Source organism: Mauremys reevesii, linkage group 1 (genome assembly GCF_016161935.1).
Source record: "Mauremys reevesii isolate NIE-2019 linkage group 1, ASM1616193v1, whole genome shotgun sequence".
In the NCBI taxonomy this organism is placed as follows: domain Eukaryota; kingdom Metazoa; phylum Chordata; order Testudines; family Geoemydidae; genus Mauremys; species Mauremys reevesii.
The window spans coordinates 2,303,440-2,321,202 of NC_052623.1; the positions used below are offsets into that span (position 1 = coordinate 2,303,440).

General features: G+C 48.6%; 1 protein-coding gene across 1 annotated transcript; it reads left to right on the forward strand.

The window, feature by feature from the left end:
- Nucleotides 1-7,196: 7,196 nt before the first annotated feature.
- On the forward strand, nt 7,197-8,144 carry LOC120395267 (olfactory receptor 52K1-like). The gene has a single exon (XM_039519510.1). The coding sequence runs from the start codon at nt 7,197-7,199 to the stop codon at nt 8,142-8,144; it is 948 nt and encodes a 315-aa protein (XP_039375444.1).
- The last annotated feature ends 9,619 nt before the right edge of the window (nt 8,145-17,763 follow it).

Consider the following 17,763-nt stretch of genomic DNA (forward strand, 5'->3'; position numbering starts at 1 on the left):
CAGCTGAGTGCTAGTCCATCATTTAGCACAAGGGTTCTCAAACTGGGGCTCGGGACCCCTCACAAGCTATTATGGGGGGTCACGAGCTGTCAGTTTCCACCCCAAATGCTGCTTTGTCTCCAGCATTTATAATAATGTTAAATATATTTAAAAAGTATTTTTAATTTATGGGGCCGGGGGGGGGGTTACACTCAGAGGCTTGCTGTGTGAAAGGGTTATCTCCTCACTATAGGCTCCATTCTATGCACCCGAAGAAGTGGGCTGTAGCCCACGAAAGCTTATGCTCAGATAAATTTGTTAGTCTCTAAGGTGCCACAGCCCACCCTCTTCCACCCTCTAAAACATATACTGTGTGTATATCTATATAATATATAGTTTTTTATCTGGTGAAAAAAATTTCCCTGGAACCTAACCCTCACATTTGCATTAATTCTTATGGGGACATTGGATTCGCTTAACATCAACTACAATGTTAAGTGAGGAGTTACTGTACATATGGACCAGGGCCGGCTCCAGACCCCAGCGCGGCATTTTGCCGGCAGGGTGGCAGGCAGCTCCGGCGGACCTTCCGAAGTCATGCCTGCGGGAGGTCCACTGGAGCCACAGGACCAGCTGACCTCCCGCAGGCATGACTGCGGAGGGTCTGCTGGCCCCGCGGCTCCGGTGGACCTCCCGCAGGCATGACTGCGGAGGGTCTGCTGGCCCCGCGGCTCCGGTGGACCTCCCGCAGGCATGACTGCGGAGGGTGTGCTAGTCCCGCGGATCCGGTGGACCTCCCGCAGGCATGCCTGCGGATGCTCCACCGGAGCCGCGGGACCAGCGCACCCTCCGCAGGCACGTCTGCAAGAGGTCCTCCGGAGCCGCGGGACCAGCGACTGCCAGAGCGCCCCCTGCGGCATGCCACCATGCTTGGGGCGTCCAAATTCCTAGAGCCGCCCCTGATATGGACACAACGCCGTGGTTTGGTTTGGACAAATACCCCTGTAGAAATACCCCAGTTAGCCAGAGGAGCAGGCAGCGAGTTCAGCTGTGGGAATCCAAGCGCCCTCCAGCCAGGACAGTGCTGGAAAATCTGACTCAGCCTGGAACATTCGATTTCAATTCCCCTGGGAGAGACTGGGAGGAAAGGAACCGAGAGGGAGAGAAGAAATCCAGTGCAAACACTAATCCAGTCTCTATCCTGCGTACAGGCCTCCCGTTCTTCCAGGGCATCTCTGGGGAGAGCGGGAGGCCTCTGTGCCCAGGACAGGCCCCCGGCTGCCCTCTGTCCACGGGAACAGTTTGTTGGTGTTGGTTTTACTGACTCTGTTCCCCTGAAGTGACCCCCATGACTGGGATGTTTTGGCAGGTTTCTGAGGGGCAGCAGAAGTGGGGTCTCAGTGTTCACACATCACAGGAGCAGGGAGCTCACAAACCACAGCTAATTCTGAAAACCTCAGATTCACCTTGAGAGGATGGCGAAGGGTTATGTTCATAGTGACTTTCCTTTGCTAGTAGTTTTGAAGATCCTTCAGAGAAAAGTGCTGCACAGTATGGTGATCGTTACTGATGAGAATTATTGATCTCTGATCCCTTAGCGACAGTCCAGTACGGCTGCAGAAAGTGTTTGTATTTCCTCTAAGTCATCTATCCCCAGATCTGTCTGTCTGCTACCTACCCATCCCTCCTGGGCATTTATAGGGTATCTGGCTCCTTGGAGACCTAGGAATTATCGCTAGTTTTTTCCTAATTGACTATAATTTTTAAATATACACAAATACACAGAGCAGCCAATTCTTCTCTGACTCATCACAGAGCCCAAGAGTTCTCATCTCCCTTTGGGAAGGTCCTTTAATTGCTGTTTACTCATAAAGGTGGATAAATAGCACAGAAGTGCAGACAGGCTCGGCTCCGTCCTGTTTACATTCAAATGCTGTTTCTCCTCTAGAGGCTGAGTGAACCCCACTGGGATTGCACAGAGTTATCTTATAAGCAATGGTGCACACCCCTGTGTTGCTCTCAGCGTGGGATGCTGCTGCAGATGCTGGGCTGAGAGAGGTGTGGGACACGGCTACCTGAGGGGGATTCCCAGGCAAGACACTTCCATCTCAGGATTCACAGGTACCGTCTCTTGCTGAGGAGCTCACCTGCTCGACAAACCCAGTGCAGTGTGGGGCTGATGAGACAGAGAATAGGTCTGGGGTCCTTTCTGATCTGCACAGCCAGTAAACCTCCCAGTGCCTTTTCCACAGGTGATAAATTTGCTCCAGTATCACTGGCCAAAATGTCCCTCTTTCTGTGCACTCCCTCCCACCCCGGCTGATGGCCTCAAGCCCTGAGGTGGCTGCATTTCAGCGGCACAGGGGATCCTTCAGGATGAAAGGTGTCAGTAGATGTGCAATACAAGGCCAAATTCTGAGGCCGCGGCCCGTGATTTGCTCAGGTGCAATTGAGGCAAAACTCCCCTTGGAGTAAAAACTGATCAAAGACCTCATGAGAAGCTGTGTTTTACTGCAAAGACATTGTCACCTCCTCCTCTTGCATTTCTGGGCTCTGGTTGTTGGCGGGGAGGGGGCTGTTACATGACTTTTATCCGCTGGAAAGCTTGGAGGTGCAGACACCCATCGTGGGAAATTTCAGTCCAAATGCGTAAAATTTGGCAAATTTATAAGCAACTGAAAATCAGGTCTCCTAATTGAAGGTGTTAGAAGGACTCAACTAACTTTGGTGCCACCACGTACAATGGCCAATCCACTGGTGAATCCCGTTGAGCTAAGCTCTTCTCCTATAATGTTAGTGCCAAGGAGTTCCATAGGCCAAACATGGAATATGTAAACAATTTTATTTTCTCAGTTTTATATGTTCAGATTTTCAATATAATTGAATATTCCCTTGTTCATCTGTTGTAAGACACAGTAAATATAAATGTCTGATCTTTATCTTTTCTTGATCAATGGATTTGTTGGGTTCAACATTAGAAGGCACCATTAAATCATCCTGTCTGAACTCCTGTATAACACAGGCTATGAAATTTTACCCAGTTACCCCTAGATTGAGCTCAGTAACTTGTATCTGACTGAGGCCTGGTCCACACTAGGATTTTACATTGTAGAATCATAGATCCACAGGGTGAGAAGGAACCGCAAGGGTCATCTAGTTTAACTCCCTGCCTCAATGCAGGATTTGTTGCATCAAAACCATCCCAGAAAGATGAGGATCCAGCCTCCTTTGGAAACCTCCAGCGAAGGAGCTTCTACCACCTCCCAAGGCATCTGTTCCATTGTTCTCCTGTCCTTACAGTTAGGAAGTTCTTCCTGAGATTTCATCTACATCTGCTCTGCTGTAGTTTGAACCCATTGACTCTTGTCCCACCCACTGTGGTGAGAGAGAACATTTTTTCTCCATCTTTTTTAACAGCAGCCTTTCAAGTAGCTGAAGACCACTCTCATGTCCCTGTTCAATCTCCTCTTTTCCAAATTACACATATCCGGTTCCTTGAGCTTTTGCTCGTATGGTTTGTATTCCATCCCTTGGATCCGCTTTGTCTGTCACCTCTGGATCATTTCCAGTTTCTCTACATCCTTCCAATACACTGGTGACCCAAACTGGACACAATGCTCCAGCTGGGGCCTAACCAGCGCTGAGTAGGGAAGTACTGTCACCTCCGGAGACTTGCATGCTACACCTTTGTTAATGCAACCCACAACTGCATTTTCTTCCTTTGCAATAGCAAAAAAGTCCACACCCCAGAGAGATATCACTGTATCAACCTAACCATGGTGTAGACAGCATGGGGTCAAAGGAAGAATTCTTCCCTCAGCCTAGTTACCACCTTTCAGTGGTGAACACCGCACCATACTAACTCTAGCTCAGGAACCAATCCATACAACAAACCTCGATGCCAACTCTGCCCACATATCTACACCAGCAACACCATCACAGGACCTAACCAGATCAGCCACACCATCACCGGTTCATTCACCTGCACATCCACCAATGTAATATACGCCATCATATGCCAGCAATGCCCCTCTGCTATGTACATCGGCCAAACTGGACAGTCTCTAAGGAAAAGGATAAATGGACACAAATCAGATATTAGGAATGGCAATATACAAAAACCTGTAGGAGAACACTTCAACCTCCCTGGCCACACAATAGCAGATCTTAAGGTGGCCATCCTACAGCAAAAAAATTTCAGGACCAGACTTCAAAGAGAAACTGCTGAGCTTCAGTTCATCTGCAAATTTGACACCATCAGCTCAGGACTAAACAAAGACTGTGAATGGCTTGCCAACTACAGAACCAGTTTCTCCTCCCTTGGTTTTCACACCTCTACTGCTAGAACAGGGCCTCATCCTCCCTGATTGAACTAACCTCGTTATCTCTAGCTTGCTTCTTGCTTGCATATATATACCTGCCCCTGGAAATTTCCACTACTTGCATCCGAAGAAGTGGGTATTCACCCACGAAAGCTCAGGCTGCAAAACGTTTGTTAGTCTATAAGGTGCCACAGGATTCTTTGCTGCTTTTACAGATCCAGACTAACACGGCTACCCCTCTGATACTTGATAACTTTCAGTGAGGTGGGCTACCTATGCTGACAGGAGACCCCTTGTCATCGGTGTAAATAGTGTCTACACTGAAGCAGTACGGCAGCACCACTGTAGCATTTTTAAGTGCAGACAAGCCCTCAGGCAGATCTTCAAGAAAAGCATCCAGTCTGGGTTGGCAGAGTTGGGAACTGGAGAATCCATCACTTCCCTTTGCAGTTTGTTCCAAAGGTTAATCATCCTCAGCACTAAATACTTGGCCCTTATTCCGAGCTGGCATTTGTCTGGCTTCAGCTTCTAGCCACTGGGTCTTGCTCGGCCTTTCTCCGCTTTACCAATCATTCCCCTGCTCCAACTCACCAACCCCCTGTTTATGCATCCAAGGGTCACATCAGCCCTTTTGGCCACAGCATTGCACTGGGAGCTCACAATGAGCTGGGTGTCCACAATGACCCTAAAACCATTTCAGTGTCCCTGCATTCCATAATACGGTGCTCTAGTCTCTGGGTACAGCCTGCATTTCTTGTTCTGTGAGAATAACTTTTCATGTGACTGTATTAAAACAGTGTGTTCGTATGGGCCCAGCTCACCAAATGCTCCAGCTCAATGGGTGTGCCTGCCCTGGCCTCCTCATTGTAACCACACTGCCAATCTTTGCGTCATCCACAATTTTATTCTGCAGTGATTTCTATTTCCTTCCAGATCATTGATTAAATTATCCAGTAGCATCAGGCCTAGAAATGGTCCCCGCAGAACCGTGCTTTAGAAACACCTCCATTCACCCCCACTGACAATGGCTTTCTGAGATCTGTCAGTTAGCCAGTTTTTATTTCATTTTAAATGTGCTCTACTGGTACTGTAGACTGTTCATTTTTTATCTCAATGTTTTCCCTACTAAATCTAATGTCTCAGAGGAATTGAAGTTTATTGCATCTGTGCAGTACCCTTGACCAGCCAAATGTGCACTCTCATTAAAGGATGAAATCAGTTTTACTTGGCAAGACCGGTTTTCCAAAAAACATGTTATTTACAGGCATCACTTAATTAATTAATTATATTCCTAGACTTTTTTTGATCTAATCCCATACCAGCTTTTCTATTGTTTCCTAATCTTGTCAAATCTTTATTTTTTAAATACTTTTCATTTAACACAGAGCTGTCCCCCCCCCACAAACACTTTTTTTTTGTCTCTGCTGCTGGCAGTTTGCATACTTCCCCTTCTGAATGAGAAGTTTGGTGGATTGGTCAGATTGTAACTCTGGTGTTCATAACTCTAAGGTTCTATGTAGATGCTGTTTAACAGTCTCCTTGGCAGCTAATGGACTAGAGACTATTTCATCAACTCATGTGATAGGAGCACCTCATACTGCTTCTTTCCAAATGCAGAACAAAACTATTTCTTCAACACATCTACGTTTTCTGCAACATTAAGAAGTTTAAGCCACACCAAGCATGGCTTTTTCCCTGATGTCTTATCAATTTTCATACCTTCCCATTTGTATTGCTTGCTATCTCTTTTTCCTTTTTCCCATTTGTATATATCGCTTTTTCCCACATAATTGCTGCCTTCATTTCATCATTGAAAGGGGGTTTTAGCCAAAGGTCTCCACTTCCTTGACAGTGGAATTGTGACTTTTTAGCTATCGAATAAATTCTTCTTAACAAATTCCCAAGTTTCATTCCCATGTTTCTGTCTAATATTTTCCTCCCAATCAGTTTTCTTGATAATTTTCTTCAGCTTTGGGGAATTAGCCCTTTTGAAGCACTAAGTGTCTTCAGGTATTACTGGCTGGGAACTGTTCTCTGTTTGTTATATTCCTCTCCTCTATCATAAGCCCCCTTCTTTGTCTCTTCCCTAAACTAAACAGTCCCAGACTTTTGAGTTTGTCCTCATTTGGCAGCCTCCCCCATTCTCAGACCCTGTCTCAGAAATCCCCTTTCTATCAGCTGTATCCTTTATAGAGACTGGGTGATGAAAACTGAGCACATAACCACAGCAGGTTATTCTCCATCCCATTCCTTAGGCATCCAAACATTGTCTTTGATTTGGCCACTACTGTGAATGAGCAGGTGTTTTGTTGACCTGCTGTCAATGACGCCCAGGTCTTTTCTCCGAGGTGTGTTCTGGTTGGAATGTTTCTCCCTGGTACATTTGTTGACAAAGTTAGGGTTTTTGTTGTTGTTTTTGTTTGTTTTAAATTCTCAGATTTTTAGCAATCAGGTGAATGGGGAACTCTCTACAGCATGGACTCTCCAGCCTGGCTTTCATTGCATTAAGGAACAACGATTGATAACCAGTATCCACATTCGTGTTTCCTGCTGCTGCCTATTAAAGTTTCCCACACTACGGCATGTAGATTTATTGATGAATGGAACACCATCAAATATGGAATTGGGATTATTAGGGACAGTTATTCATAATTCATTTATCTGAATAATGAAAATGTCATTGTTCAGTGTGTGAAGAGCGACTAATCTGCTTCACCCATGAGAACAGCCTCCAGTAGTGCATGTAGTGCCTCATACTAATGTTGTCTCTCCACCAGGCATTTGCACTGCGACCATCACCCTAGAGCCTGAGCATGTACAGGAAATCAGGGGAAAGCACAGTAAATGCTGGAGACAACGTTCTGCCTCAGAGTTGGACACCTTCTCCCACACACCATGTCAGATTCCAACACCACTGACTTCACCAACCCCTCCATTTTCATCCTGCTGGGCATTCCTGGCCTGGAAGCGGCCCATGCCTGGATCTCCATCCCCTTCTGTGCCATGTACGCCATAGCCATCTTGGGGAACTTCACCATCCTGTTCATCGTGAAGACGGAACCGAGCCTCCATGGGCCCATGTACTATTTCCTCTGCATGATGGCTGTCAGCGACCTGCTCCTGTCCACGTCCATCCTGCCCAAAACACTGAGCATCTTCTGGTTCAATTCGAGGGAGATCAATTTCAGTGCCTGCCTCACCCAGATGTACTTCATTTACTGCTTCTTAGTGATGGACTCTGGAATCCTCATGGCCATGGCTTTGGATCGCTACGTGGCCATCTGCCATCCCCTGAGACATTCCACCATCCTGACAAACCCTGTGGTGGCCAAGATTGGCCTGGCCGTGGTCCTGCGCGGTGGCATGCTAATACTGCCCTATCCCTTCCTGGCAAGGCGGTGGCCATATTGTAGAACCAACATCATCGCCCACTCGTACTGTGAGCACATGGCCGTGGTGAAGCTGGCCTGTGCCGACACCCGTATCAGTAGTTACTATGGCCTCATCGTGGGATTCATGGTGACAGGTCTGGATTTGTTTTTTATTGCCGTGTCCTATATCCAGATCCTCAGGGCCATCTTCAGCCTCCCCACAAAGGACGCCCAGCTCAAGACTTTTGAGACCTGCGGCTCCCACCTCTGTGCCATTTTAGCCTCTTACATCCCAGTTCTCTTCTCCTCCATCATGCACCGGTATGGCCACTATGTGCCCCTGGATTTCCACATTCTCATGGCCAACGCAAACCTGCTTGTGCCCGCCGTGCTAAACCCCATCATCTACGGGGTGAGGACCAAACAGATCCGGGACAGGCTGCTCCAGCTCTTCACTCATAAAGGGATATAAAGTTTTCTCCTGGTGCTCTGGCTCTCAGACCGAGCTCTGTGCAGAGCTGGCAGGTGACAGGGTGCTTGGCCATTTCCCTGAATCACTGACCGGACAGTCAGAGAGACATTAAATCCTTTCCTGACGTTACTGTGCTGTGTCAGCCTGACAAACTGGGGAATCGGTCTATGTACAATTCAGTGGGTTGCCATGTCTCTAATTGCTGGTGTCTGGACCCCAAAACCCCACCCCTTCCTCACCTCTTCTGCCAAGGCTCCCTCCCTGCTTCGCCTCTTCCCCCCCAAGGCCCCACCCCTGTCACTTGCTCCTCTATTCCCCTCCCCCTGTCACTTGCTGAATTATTTCACCCCTCCCCTCACCCCAGCTACAACGGAGCCATTTCAGATTTTGGTGGGGGTGGCAACTTTAACCATGATTCCAAGGGCTACTTAAGGTCTTGAAAACTCCAGGTTTTTGGCAGACAACTTAGCAATTAGCTGGCAGGAGCACTGCGTCTAATTCTCATATAAAAAAAGGGAAATAAAATAAATATTCGACCCCTCAGCTCTAATACTATCATGTTCTGACATCTTGTGCCAAGTCCCTTAAGGACACTGGTTAGGTTTAAAATATTCATGTATATTCTTACTTTGTTACTAACTCTGCAGAGAGAGAGGCGCCAGCAGGACACCTGGGTTCTATCTCAGGTCTGCGAGGAGGGTGGGGTCTAGTTCGTTGCAGCAGGGGCTGGGGCACAGATACATCTGGGGTCTCTGTAAGAACATCAGAATGGACATACAGGTCAGATCAATGGTCCATCTATCCCAGTATCCTGTCTTCCAACAGTGGCCAGTGCCAGGTGCCCCATACAGAATGATCAGAACAGGGAATCATCAAGTGATTCATACCCTGTTGCCCACTCCCAGTTTCTGGCAAACAGAGGCTAGGGATACATCCCCACCCATCCTGGATAGTAGCCATTGATGGACCTATCCTCCATTAATTTATCTAGTTTTTATTGGAACCATGTTCTAGTTTTGGCCTTCACAAGTTCCACTGGTGAAGAGTTCCACAGGTTGACTGTGAAGAAATACTTCCTTTTGTTTGTTTTAAATCTGCTGCTGACTAATTCTATTGGGTGACCCCTGGTTCATGTAAGATGGAGTAAATAACACTTTCTTCCTTACTTTCTCCACACCAGTCATCATTTAATAGACCTCTGTCATATCCCCCCTTAGTCGTCTCTTTTCCAAGGTGAAAAGTCCAGTCTTATTAATCTCTCCTCATATAGAAGCTTTTCATTTCTGTTGACCTTCTCTGTACCATTTCCAATTTCCAATTCCAATATATCTCTTTTGAGATGTGGCAACCACATCTGCACGCAGTATTCAAGATGTGGGAGTACCATGGATTTATATACAGACAATCTGATATTTTCTGTCTTATTATCTATCCCTTTCTTTATGATTCCCAACATTCTGTTCATTTGATTGCCACTGCACATTGAGGAGATATTTTAACCCTATTAACTCACATTAGATTGTATGAACTGTTTGTATCCTTCTTTCTTTTGACTTTTCCTGAACTCTTCACTCATGATCTTTGTACTAAGAGGCAGGAGGCTGGGATGGAGGCATATGTCTATAAATACATTGGTCATTACAGAATATCAGCCCTAACAAAATATTGCCTGAACAGAAGGGAGTATCTGCATTCTGGATAAAACCAGTTTTCTTTCAGCTTCTCTGTGAATTGGTGGACATGGAAGAAATGGAACCTGCCAGAAGAGGGAACAGAGAGAATTAGCTGTTACCACCCATTGTGGATAGGTCTCTGAAAACATCCACTCAATGTGCAGTGGCAGTCAAAAAAGACTCAGAACCTCTGCAAAGACCCAGTGAAGTCCTGGCCAGAAGAACTCCAGAGCTACCCTCTAGAGCCGGGCCAAGATCCGCGGGGCTGGGGTCAGGATGCTGAGCCAGTACCAGGGCAAGGGAAAGGCACTGGAGTAGTCCTGTCCATCTCCACACCTGTTCACCCACCCTGGCCTCCAAATCCTACCAGAGAAGGATGCGTGGCTGCTACATTATTGACATGAACTGGGACCGTATAGATCACTGCTGCAACCAAGGTCCTGTAGTGCACTAAATCTTGTACAAAGAAGATCAAGTGAGGTGTCTATGGAAAGGTTGTAATTTGCTGGTTATGACTATGCTGTCCCTATGTGAGCTGTGATTTTCCACAGTAAGAACTAAGGGGTTTCTGTTGACATGGTAGAGGGTATAAAAGACCGTGGAAACCCCTCCATTTTGTCTTCAACCCTGCTTCTGGCCTCTGGAGAACTGTGCTTGAAACTGGAGCTCTGAACAAAGGACTGAAGGACCCATCCAAGCTGGGATGTTTGTACTCCAGAGACTTGATTGGCTTGAATCAGCAGTAATCCCATCAAGCCCAAAACAAGCCTGAACTAAGAACTTTGCAATATTTGTATGTATTTTTATGAATAAACCTTTAGATTTTAGATTCTAAAGGATTGGCAACATTGTGATTTGTGGGTAAGATATGACTGGTATATCGACCTGAGTCTGAGGCTTGGTCCTTTGGGATCGGGAGAACCATTTTTCTTTTACTGGGGAATTGGTTTTCATAATCATTCATCCCCATAAGGAGTGGTGGTGGTGGTGATACTGAGAAACTGGTGTGTCTGAGAGAATTGCTTGTGTGACTTTTGATTAGCCAGTGGCATGAGAGCGAAGTCTTCTTTTTTTGGCCGGTTTGGTGTGCCTCTGTAGTGGAGGAACCCAGGTCTTGGCCTGCGACTGCCCTGCTCTAAGCAATTTGTCATGAATTCATGCTCTCAGTAGTGTCCCTCCAAAGGCCACTTTGTTACCGTGGCATAAAGGTAAATGCTGAAATAGAGCAGTGGACCCACTTCAAGTATGCGTGGATGGTGGGAGCCCATCTGACACCTGTCCCTGACCTTCAGGGCAGAGCTCTTGACCAGCTGACCCAGGCGGAGGAGGCTGCTGAGTAGGTCGCCTGACAGGCCTGCACCTGCACCAGGTTGCCCAGGTGCAGGACCAAGGGGAGCACATCATCAACATATACTGAGAGGACCAGCCACGACTCTGGCTCACGGAGCACAAACCCTGCCCATTTCTGGTGGAGGAGACAGAGGAAGGTCTCCATTGTCAGAATATACAGCTGGCCTGACAGCAGATGCCCCTGAGATATCTATTGCCTGAAGCTGACCGTTTCAGTCACGATCCAGTTGAGCATGACCCAGCACTCCATGGAGGCATACAGCACCTAGAGAAAACCCACAAACTGAGGCCAGAAGACCTACCCCCACACCGTGGTCCATCCTGTCAAACACCTTCTCCTGGTCCGGGGGCAGGAGGGCGAATGAAAGACTATCCCTGCACCCGAGCTCCGGGAGGTTCCGGGCCAAATAGAAATTATCAAAGATGGTGCAGCCCAGGACAGTGTAAGTCGGGTTGGGATGGACCACGTACGCAGCACAGACCCCAGCCACAGATGGCCTTTGGTATGGCTTTGTAGCTTGTGCTGAGGAGCGAGTTGGGTCGCCAGTTCAGAAGGTTGCAGAGGTCCCCGTTCTGTATGACAGAGGGAGGAATCTGCTTCCCAAGGACTCAGCCCAGACAGGGACAAAGTCCGGACTGAGGACATCCTAGAACATGTAGTAGAAGTCCATGGTCAGCCTGTCCATGCCTGGAGACTTATTAGGGGCTTCCGAGAACTCGACAGAATGAGGAGCAGCTTCAGCCGGTCCTGGTCACTCGCACTGACCTTCAGGAGTTCGTACCAGAGCACTGTGCAGGCATCAGCATCGGTCAGATCCGTGGAGAAGAGGCTGGTATAGAAGGCCCTGACTCTTCCATGCATCTCCTCGGGATCCATGAGGGGGCGCCATCCTCTGCCAAAAGGCAGGTGACATGCTTCTTAGCCCCCTTCTTTTTCTCCAGGGCGTAGAAGAAGTGGGAGCCACAATCCATCTTCTGAATGAGATGGACACGGGATTGTACAAACCCGCCCCCGGCCGAATGATCCCCCAGGGCCCGGAGCTCCTCCCACTTCTCCTGGCACACTGCATAGAGGGATGGATCCCTGGGGCTGACGGCCAGATCCCTCTCCGGCTCCACGACCTCCCACTCCAACTGCTCCATCTCCACATCTCTTCGCCGGATGTCGCCCTGGGTTTAGCTGCAGCAGAAGAGCCGGGCATGTACTTTCCCCACATCCCACCACTGCTGCGCTGAGGGAAAGGCATGTCGCTGCCCCTGCCAGGGCAGCCAGAACTCCCGGAAGGATGCCACGAAGCCCATGTCCTCCAGCGAGCTATTATTGAAGTGTCAATAGGCAGGCCCCAGCCTCTCAGAGGTGAGAGAAGACATCATGGCCACAAAATGGTGGTCCGCAAATGGGGCCGGCCAGATGTTGAAGCAGTGGGCCTGTGCCAGATGGAAGCGAGATAGATTAATGCAGTTCAACTGTGAGTGTCACTACCGATCGACCTCCGCCTGGACTTACCTGAAGGTGGAGTCCCAATCCGTGTGGTTATCATGATGGTCAATGATCTCTCTCAGGATGCCTTTTGTGAGCTATGACTCACTTCATTTTTTTTTACTGTAATTTTCACTCCATTCATCTGAAGAAGTGGGTCATAGTACACAAAAGCTTATGATCTATTCAATTTGTTAGTCTTTAAGGTGGCACAAGACTCCTCGCAGTTTTTGTCTAGTGCTAGTTTGTTAATTTGAACGTCATGCGGTACTAGGTAAAAAAACTTGCAGTGGTCTATGTATATTCCATCTCCCCAGTCCCCTTTATCACCCAAACTTGTTATTGCCCAATAAAGGCATGAACTGCAGTCCTACCCTTTAATTCTTTACTGACAACAGGCATTTTATATCCAGATGATCCCTGTTTGAATACTGGCATAACATTAGCCCTCTATCAGTCTTCTGGGATATCCCCGGTGTTCTAATATTTATTAAAATTAACATCAGCGGGGCAGAGATCGCCTCAGGCAGCTCTCTTAGCACTCGCTGAGGGAGGGTGAATGAGTGAAGCGCCCGGAACAGAGAGAGCACCCCAAGAGTGGGGACACCCTAGTCCCTGTCCTAAGTGACAAGGTTGAGAGTTGAGCCCCCAGGAATCCTGGGCCCAGCCTGGTCGGGGTTACAAGGACTCTGCTACCCAGGGGAGTGGAAGGGGAGTCCTTGGGGTCAGGCAGGCTGCTGGGTAAAGGGAGTGAGAGTGAGGAGTCAGATCCTTTCGCTAGCCCATTGCATCGGGGTGGTGTATCAGCCAGGGAAGTTCCCCACAAGATCGGGGCCGTTGCCCTGCTTACGTCTGTTAGGAATTCTTCACAAAGTTTCCCTCACTTTTGACTTCTAAGGGGAATCTTTCACCCTGGAAATGTTTTGCTCTTTTGTGCCACGCAAGGCTCTTCAACTCTCTGCAAACTGTCAAATAACCTGCTCCCTCTGCCCGACTGACAGGGCCGGCTCTAGGTTTTTTGCCGGCCCAAGCAAAAAAAATTTGTCTGCCCCCCATCCCAGCCCTGGGCTCCCCACCGAACCCTCCTGCTTCCCTAGCCCTGGGCTTTCCTCCCCCACCTGCACCTCCTGCCGCCCCAGATCTGGGCCTCCCTCCACCCACACCCCCCTGCTGCCCCAGCCCTGGGATCTCCCCCAACCTGCACCCTCCTTCTGCCACAGCCCTGGAACACTGGTAACTCGCTCCCACAGTGGGTCATTCAGCAGGAATTTTGGATGTGCACAGAACACAGACAGGATTGGTTCCCATATGGTTACAAAACTGCAGTAAAGTGGAACAATTTTCAGCTTGTGTGATTGGAAGATATCTGGATGCATATTATAAGACTGTCCTCCATAAATGAGGAAAAGTTGAGGTGCCTTTATTATTCTTTTGTTTCACTCTTTCTTTCCATGGGGAATTTGCCAATGCAGTATCACTGTCTTCCTTTTAAACAAATAAAACTTAAAAGAAAAAAGTCAATGGCTGTTGAAAATAGCAATTCCAGTCCTAAAAACCACTGGGAAGCATTTCTTGCTCAATTTTATCCCACTTTTTCTACAGCAAGTTACAGTGGATCAGTATATTTGAATTGGGAGAAATGAAGTAACAGCTACCCAAACTGAGCTTGAGCACTCCTGAATTTTGAGGTGTTCAAATCTGGAAGGCAGGGGCTAGATTCCCTTTCTGAATATTAGCTACATCTGGAAAGGAAAAGTCAATTTCTGCTTCCATGGCTCAGAAGTGGAAATCCTCCTACATGCCTGGTACTATATCTAAAGCTGCTGAAGGCCCCTAGCAGAGCCTCCCCTCCCTTACTTTTCATTTTAAATTCTAGTGGGATCCATGTACCACCCTTGCTAGGCTTCAGATAGAGAGGGGCACTGTCCATTTAGTCCACCAATTCCTTCTTTGGGGGCTGCAAGGTGAGGTCACACCAGTATCCCTAAGCCAGTCTGGGGATGTCTTCTGAAGGGGATTTCTCGGGCAAAGCCTTCTACTCCTTGGGCACACTTGTTCCCCATTCACAGTGCCACCCCGCTCTAGCAGTGAGCTCTCCATTCACAGCAAGCTGCAGCATGAGGTTTCAGCTACCACACTGTCTCCCGCTCCCTTTCCTGTTGATCCCGGACAAGGGAATGCTGGGAAATGTAGTTCTTTCCCTGCTCCAGGGCTGGCTCTATAGGCAGGGAGCTAACCAAAGAACTACAGCTCCCAGGGCCCCCTGTTGGTTCTCAGCGCCCAGGTTGGATCCCTGCCAGCTGCCGCCCCTGCAAAAGGGCTGCCCCAAACACCTGCTTCCTTTGCTGGTGCCTAGAGCCACCCCTGCCAACTCAGGCCATGTCTACACCACACACCTTACAGCGGCACAGCTGTATCACTGCCTGTATTACTTGCACCGCTCACCCGTTTAGCCGCCCTATGCCCATGGGGGGGAGCTCTCCTGCCGGCAGAATTAACCCCCCTGCCCCAGACAGCAGCTCCTGCTGACAGCGCTGTCCACACCGGTGCTTTTGTTGGTCAGGGTTTTTTTTTTCTTCCACACCCCTGGCCAACAAACGTTTCACCAATAAGAGTGCCAGTGCAGACAAAGCCTGAGCTGCATTATCATCAAGACGTTCACTGCCTCAAGCCCTGCACTGTTTAAGAAAATTGCAGTTTTCTGCTGGTCTCTCTCACCAAACCCAGCTGCTTGCACAGATATATCTCAAAACTCTGACTGAATCTCTTCCCAGAGTCTACTGAACTACCCGAGAGTTTCAACTCCTTGGGGGCTTTCAGTTGTTCCATCTCCAGGGTGGTTCCTTTGTTCCTTCCCCACAACCCTGTTACCTCTGCCCTCTCCTCTGGTCTCCCCTCCGGTACCAGGGGTTGTCCTAGGAATTCATGAGAAGGAGGCTCAGTCTGCACTCAACGGAGGGAGGCGTGAGTAGAACTAAAGCAGGTTACAAAAGCTAATGGAGAGTCACGCGCTCCCAGCTGTGTGTCTGCTGCAGCCACCACTCAATGGCCGGTTCTCGCTCGCCCCAGTCTAGTTCCCCGAACACATGATCTGCTCTTAACGGCCCAGGACACACTTCCAACAGCCAGTGCCGGGCTGTGCATTTCCGCTGTCTCACACCCACCCAGCAGCCTATGGAACCACCCATTCTGAGTGCTGCTCCTCCCCATCTCCCGCCTGCCCCCTCTCTGGTGTGTTACACTCAGTAGCTGGGTCTTGTCTGAATTTGATGTCTAAGCTCCTTGGGGCAGGGGCTGTTTCTGCTTCTGGGTTTGCGAAGGGCCCAGCACAAGGGGCCCTGAACTGGAGCGGGGCCTCTGGAGGCTTCCACAATTCAGACAATAATAATTGGAGCGGCTCCCCGAGCCTCCTGCTTGCTGTAGGGGTCGGGGTGAGCTAATGTGAGGGTGCCCTCCTCCCCCCGCTGGTACACCCTACTTACCCCTTCTCCATATAGAGCAGGGTCGGGACAGGGACGGAGAGAGACAGAGAGAGCCTGAGGCAGCTGCTGCTGCCTCAACTTCCTGATCCCCTTAAAAAGACAATGCTTTTAAGAGTGGGTCAGCTTACCTAAAGAGCCAGTGCGCATCTCTCTCTCTCTCTCCCACACACAAGGTGTGTGTCTGTCTCCTCTCCCCTCCATTCCTGCTGCCTTGCAGAGTGTGAGGTGACATTAACAGCAATGGGTTAACCCTTGAGGGCTCAGCTGAGTGCTAGTTCATCATTTAGCACAAGGGTTCTCAAACTGGGGCTCGGGACCCCTCACAAGCTGTCATGGGGGGTCACGAGCTGTCAGTTTCCACCCCAAACGCTGCTTTGTCTCCAGCATTTATAATAATGTTAAACATATTTAAAAAGTATTTTTAATGTATGGGGCGGGGGGTCACACTCAGAGGCTTGCTATGTGAAAGGGTTATCTCCTCGCTATATGCTCCATTCTATGCACCCAAAGAAGTGGGCTGTAGCCCACGAAAGCTTATGCTCAGATAAATTTGTTAGTCTCTAAGGTGCCACAAGTTCTCCTGTTCTTTATGTGAAAGGGGTCACCAGAACAAAAATTTGAGAACCACTGATCTAGCAGCAAGGCATTCCCTGGGAAATATCCCACCCTCTTCCACCCTCTAACTTCACCACCTCAACCAAGCTTCACAATTATTTTAGCTGTGAACAGTATTAAATTGTTTGTTTAAAACGTATACTGTGTGTATATCTATATGATATATAGTTTTTTATCTGGTGAAAAAAATTTCCCTGGAACCTAACCAGAGAGGCAAACAGAAGGAGTTTGCCTGGGATCTGTCTGAGCAGAGGTACGCTAAGTGCTGCAGTAGGGGGACTGCGCTGGTGAGTATCTGAGTGTCTGTTGAGGGGTCAGTATGGCAGTTTGACCGTGTGCTTGATTGTTTGATTGCTTGTTTGAACAGTGTGAATTGGGAGTGCTTTGTTCCAGCTGGGCCTGACTGTTATAAAAAGGCAGTCAGCTGCGAACCAGCTCAGCAGAGAACAGCAGAGAGGCAAACAGAAGGAGTTTGCCTGGGAGTTCGCCTGGAGAGAGCCTACCGAGGCCCCCCTCTTGCAGGTTTCTCCGAGTAGCTTCTGCCACAAGTAAGGAAGCTCTTAGAAGGATGAGACTATGGACGCTGAGCGATCCGCTGTTGTGACCTGCACAGGATGCGCCATGTTTGTCTTCCTTCCACAGGATAGAAGCGACTTTGTCTGTACAAAGTGCAAGCTGATCTCCATATTGGAAGAGAAGATTCAAGGTCTGGAGAAACGAATATCAACCCTGCATTCCATAAAAGAAAATGAGGATTTCCTGGATAGACGTTAGGATCAGCTTCAGTGGGCACAATGTTCTGAAGATTCAGAGCAGGCTACGCAGTGGGGACAGAAGGCCAGCGAGGATAATTGGCGGCATGTGACTTCCAGAAGAGGAAAGAGTACCAGAAACATCCATGTACCAGAAACACAGATGCAGGTGAGCAACCGTTTTCATGTTCTCTCCGCAGGTACTAGTGCAGAGAGTGAAGTGGATGATACATCTGAGGGAACAGAGCAGAAGGAGACTCCACTGAT

Bases quoted from the DNA above. Each gene is read 5' to 3' on its own strand.
- LOC120395267 (XM_039519510.1), top strand. From the start codon at position 7,197: ATGTCAGATTCCAACACCACTGACTTCACCAACCCCTCCATTTTCATC.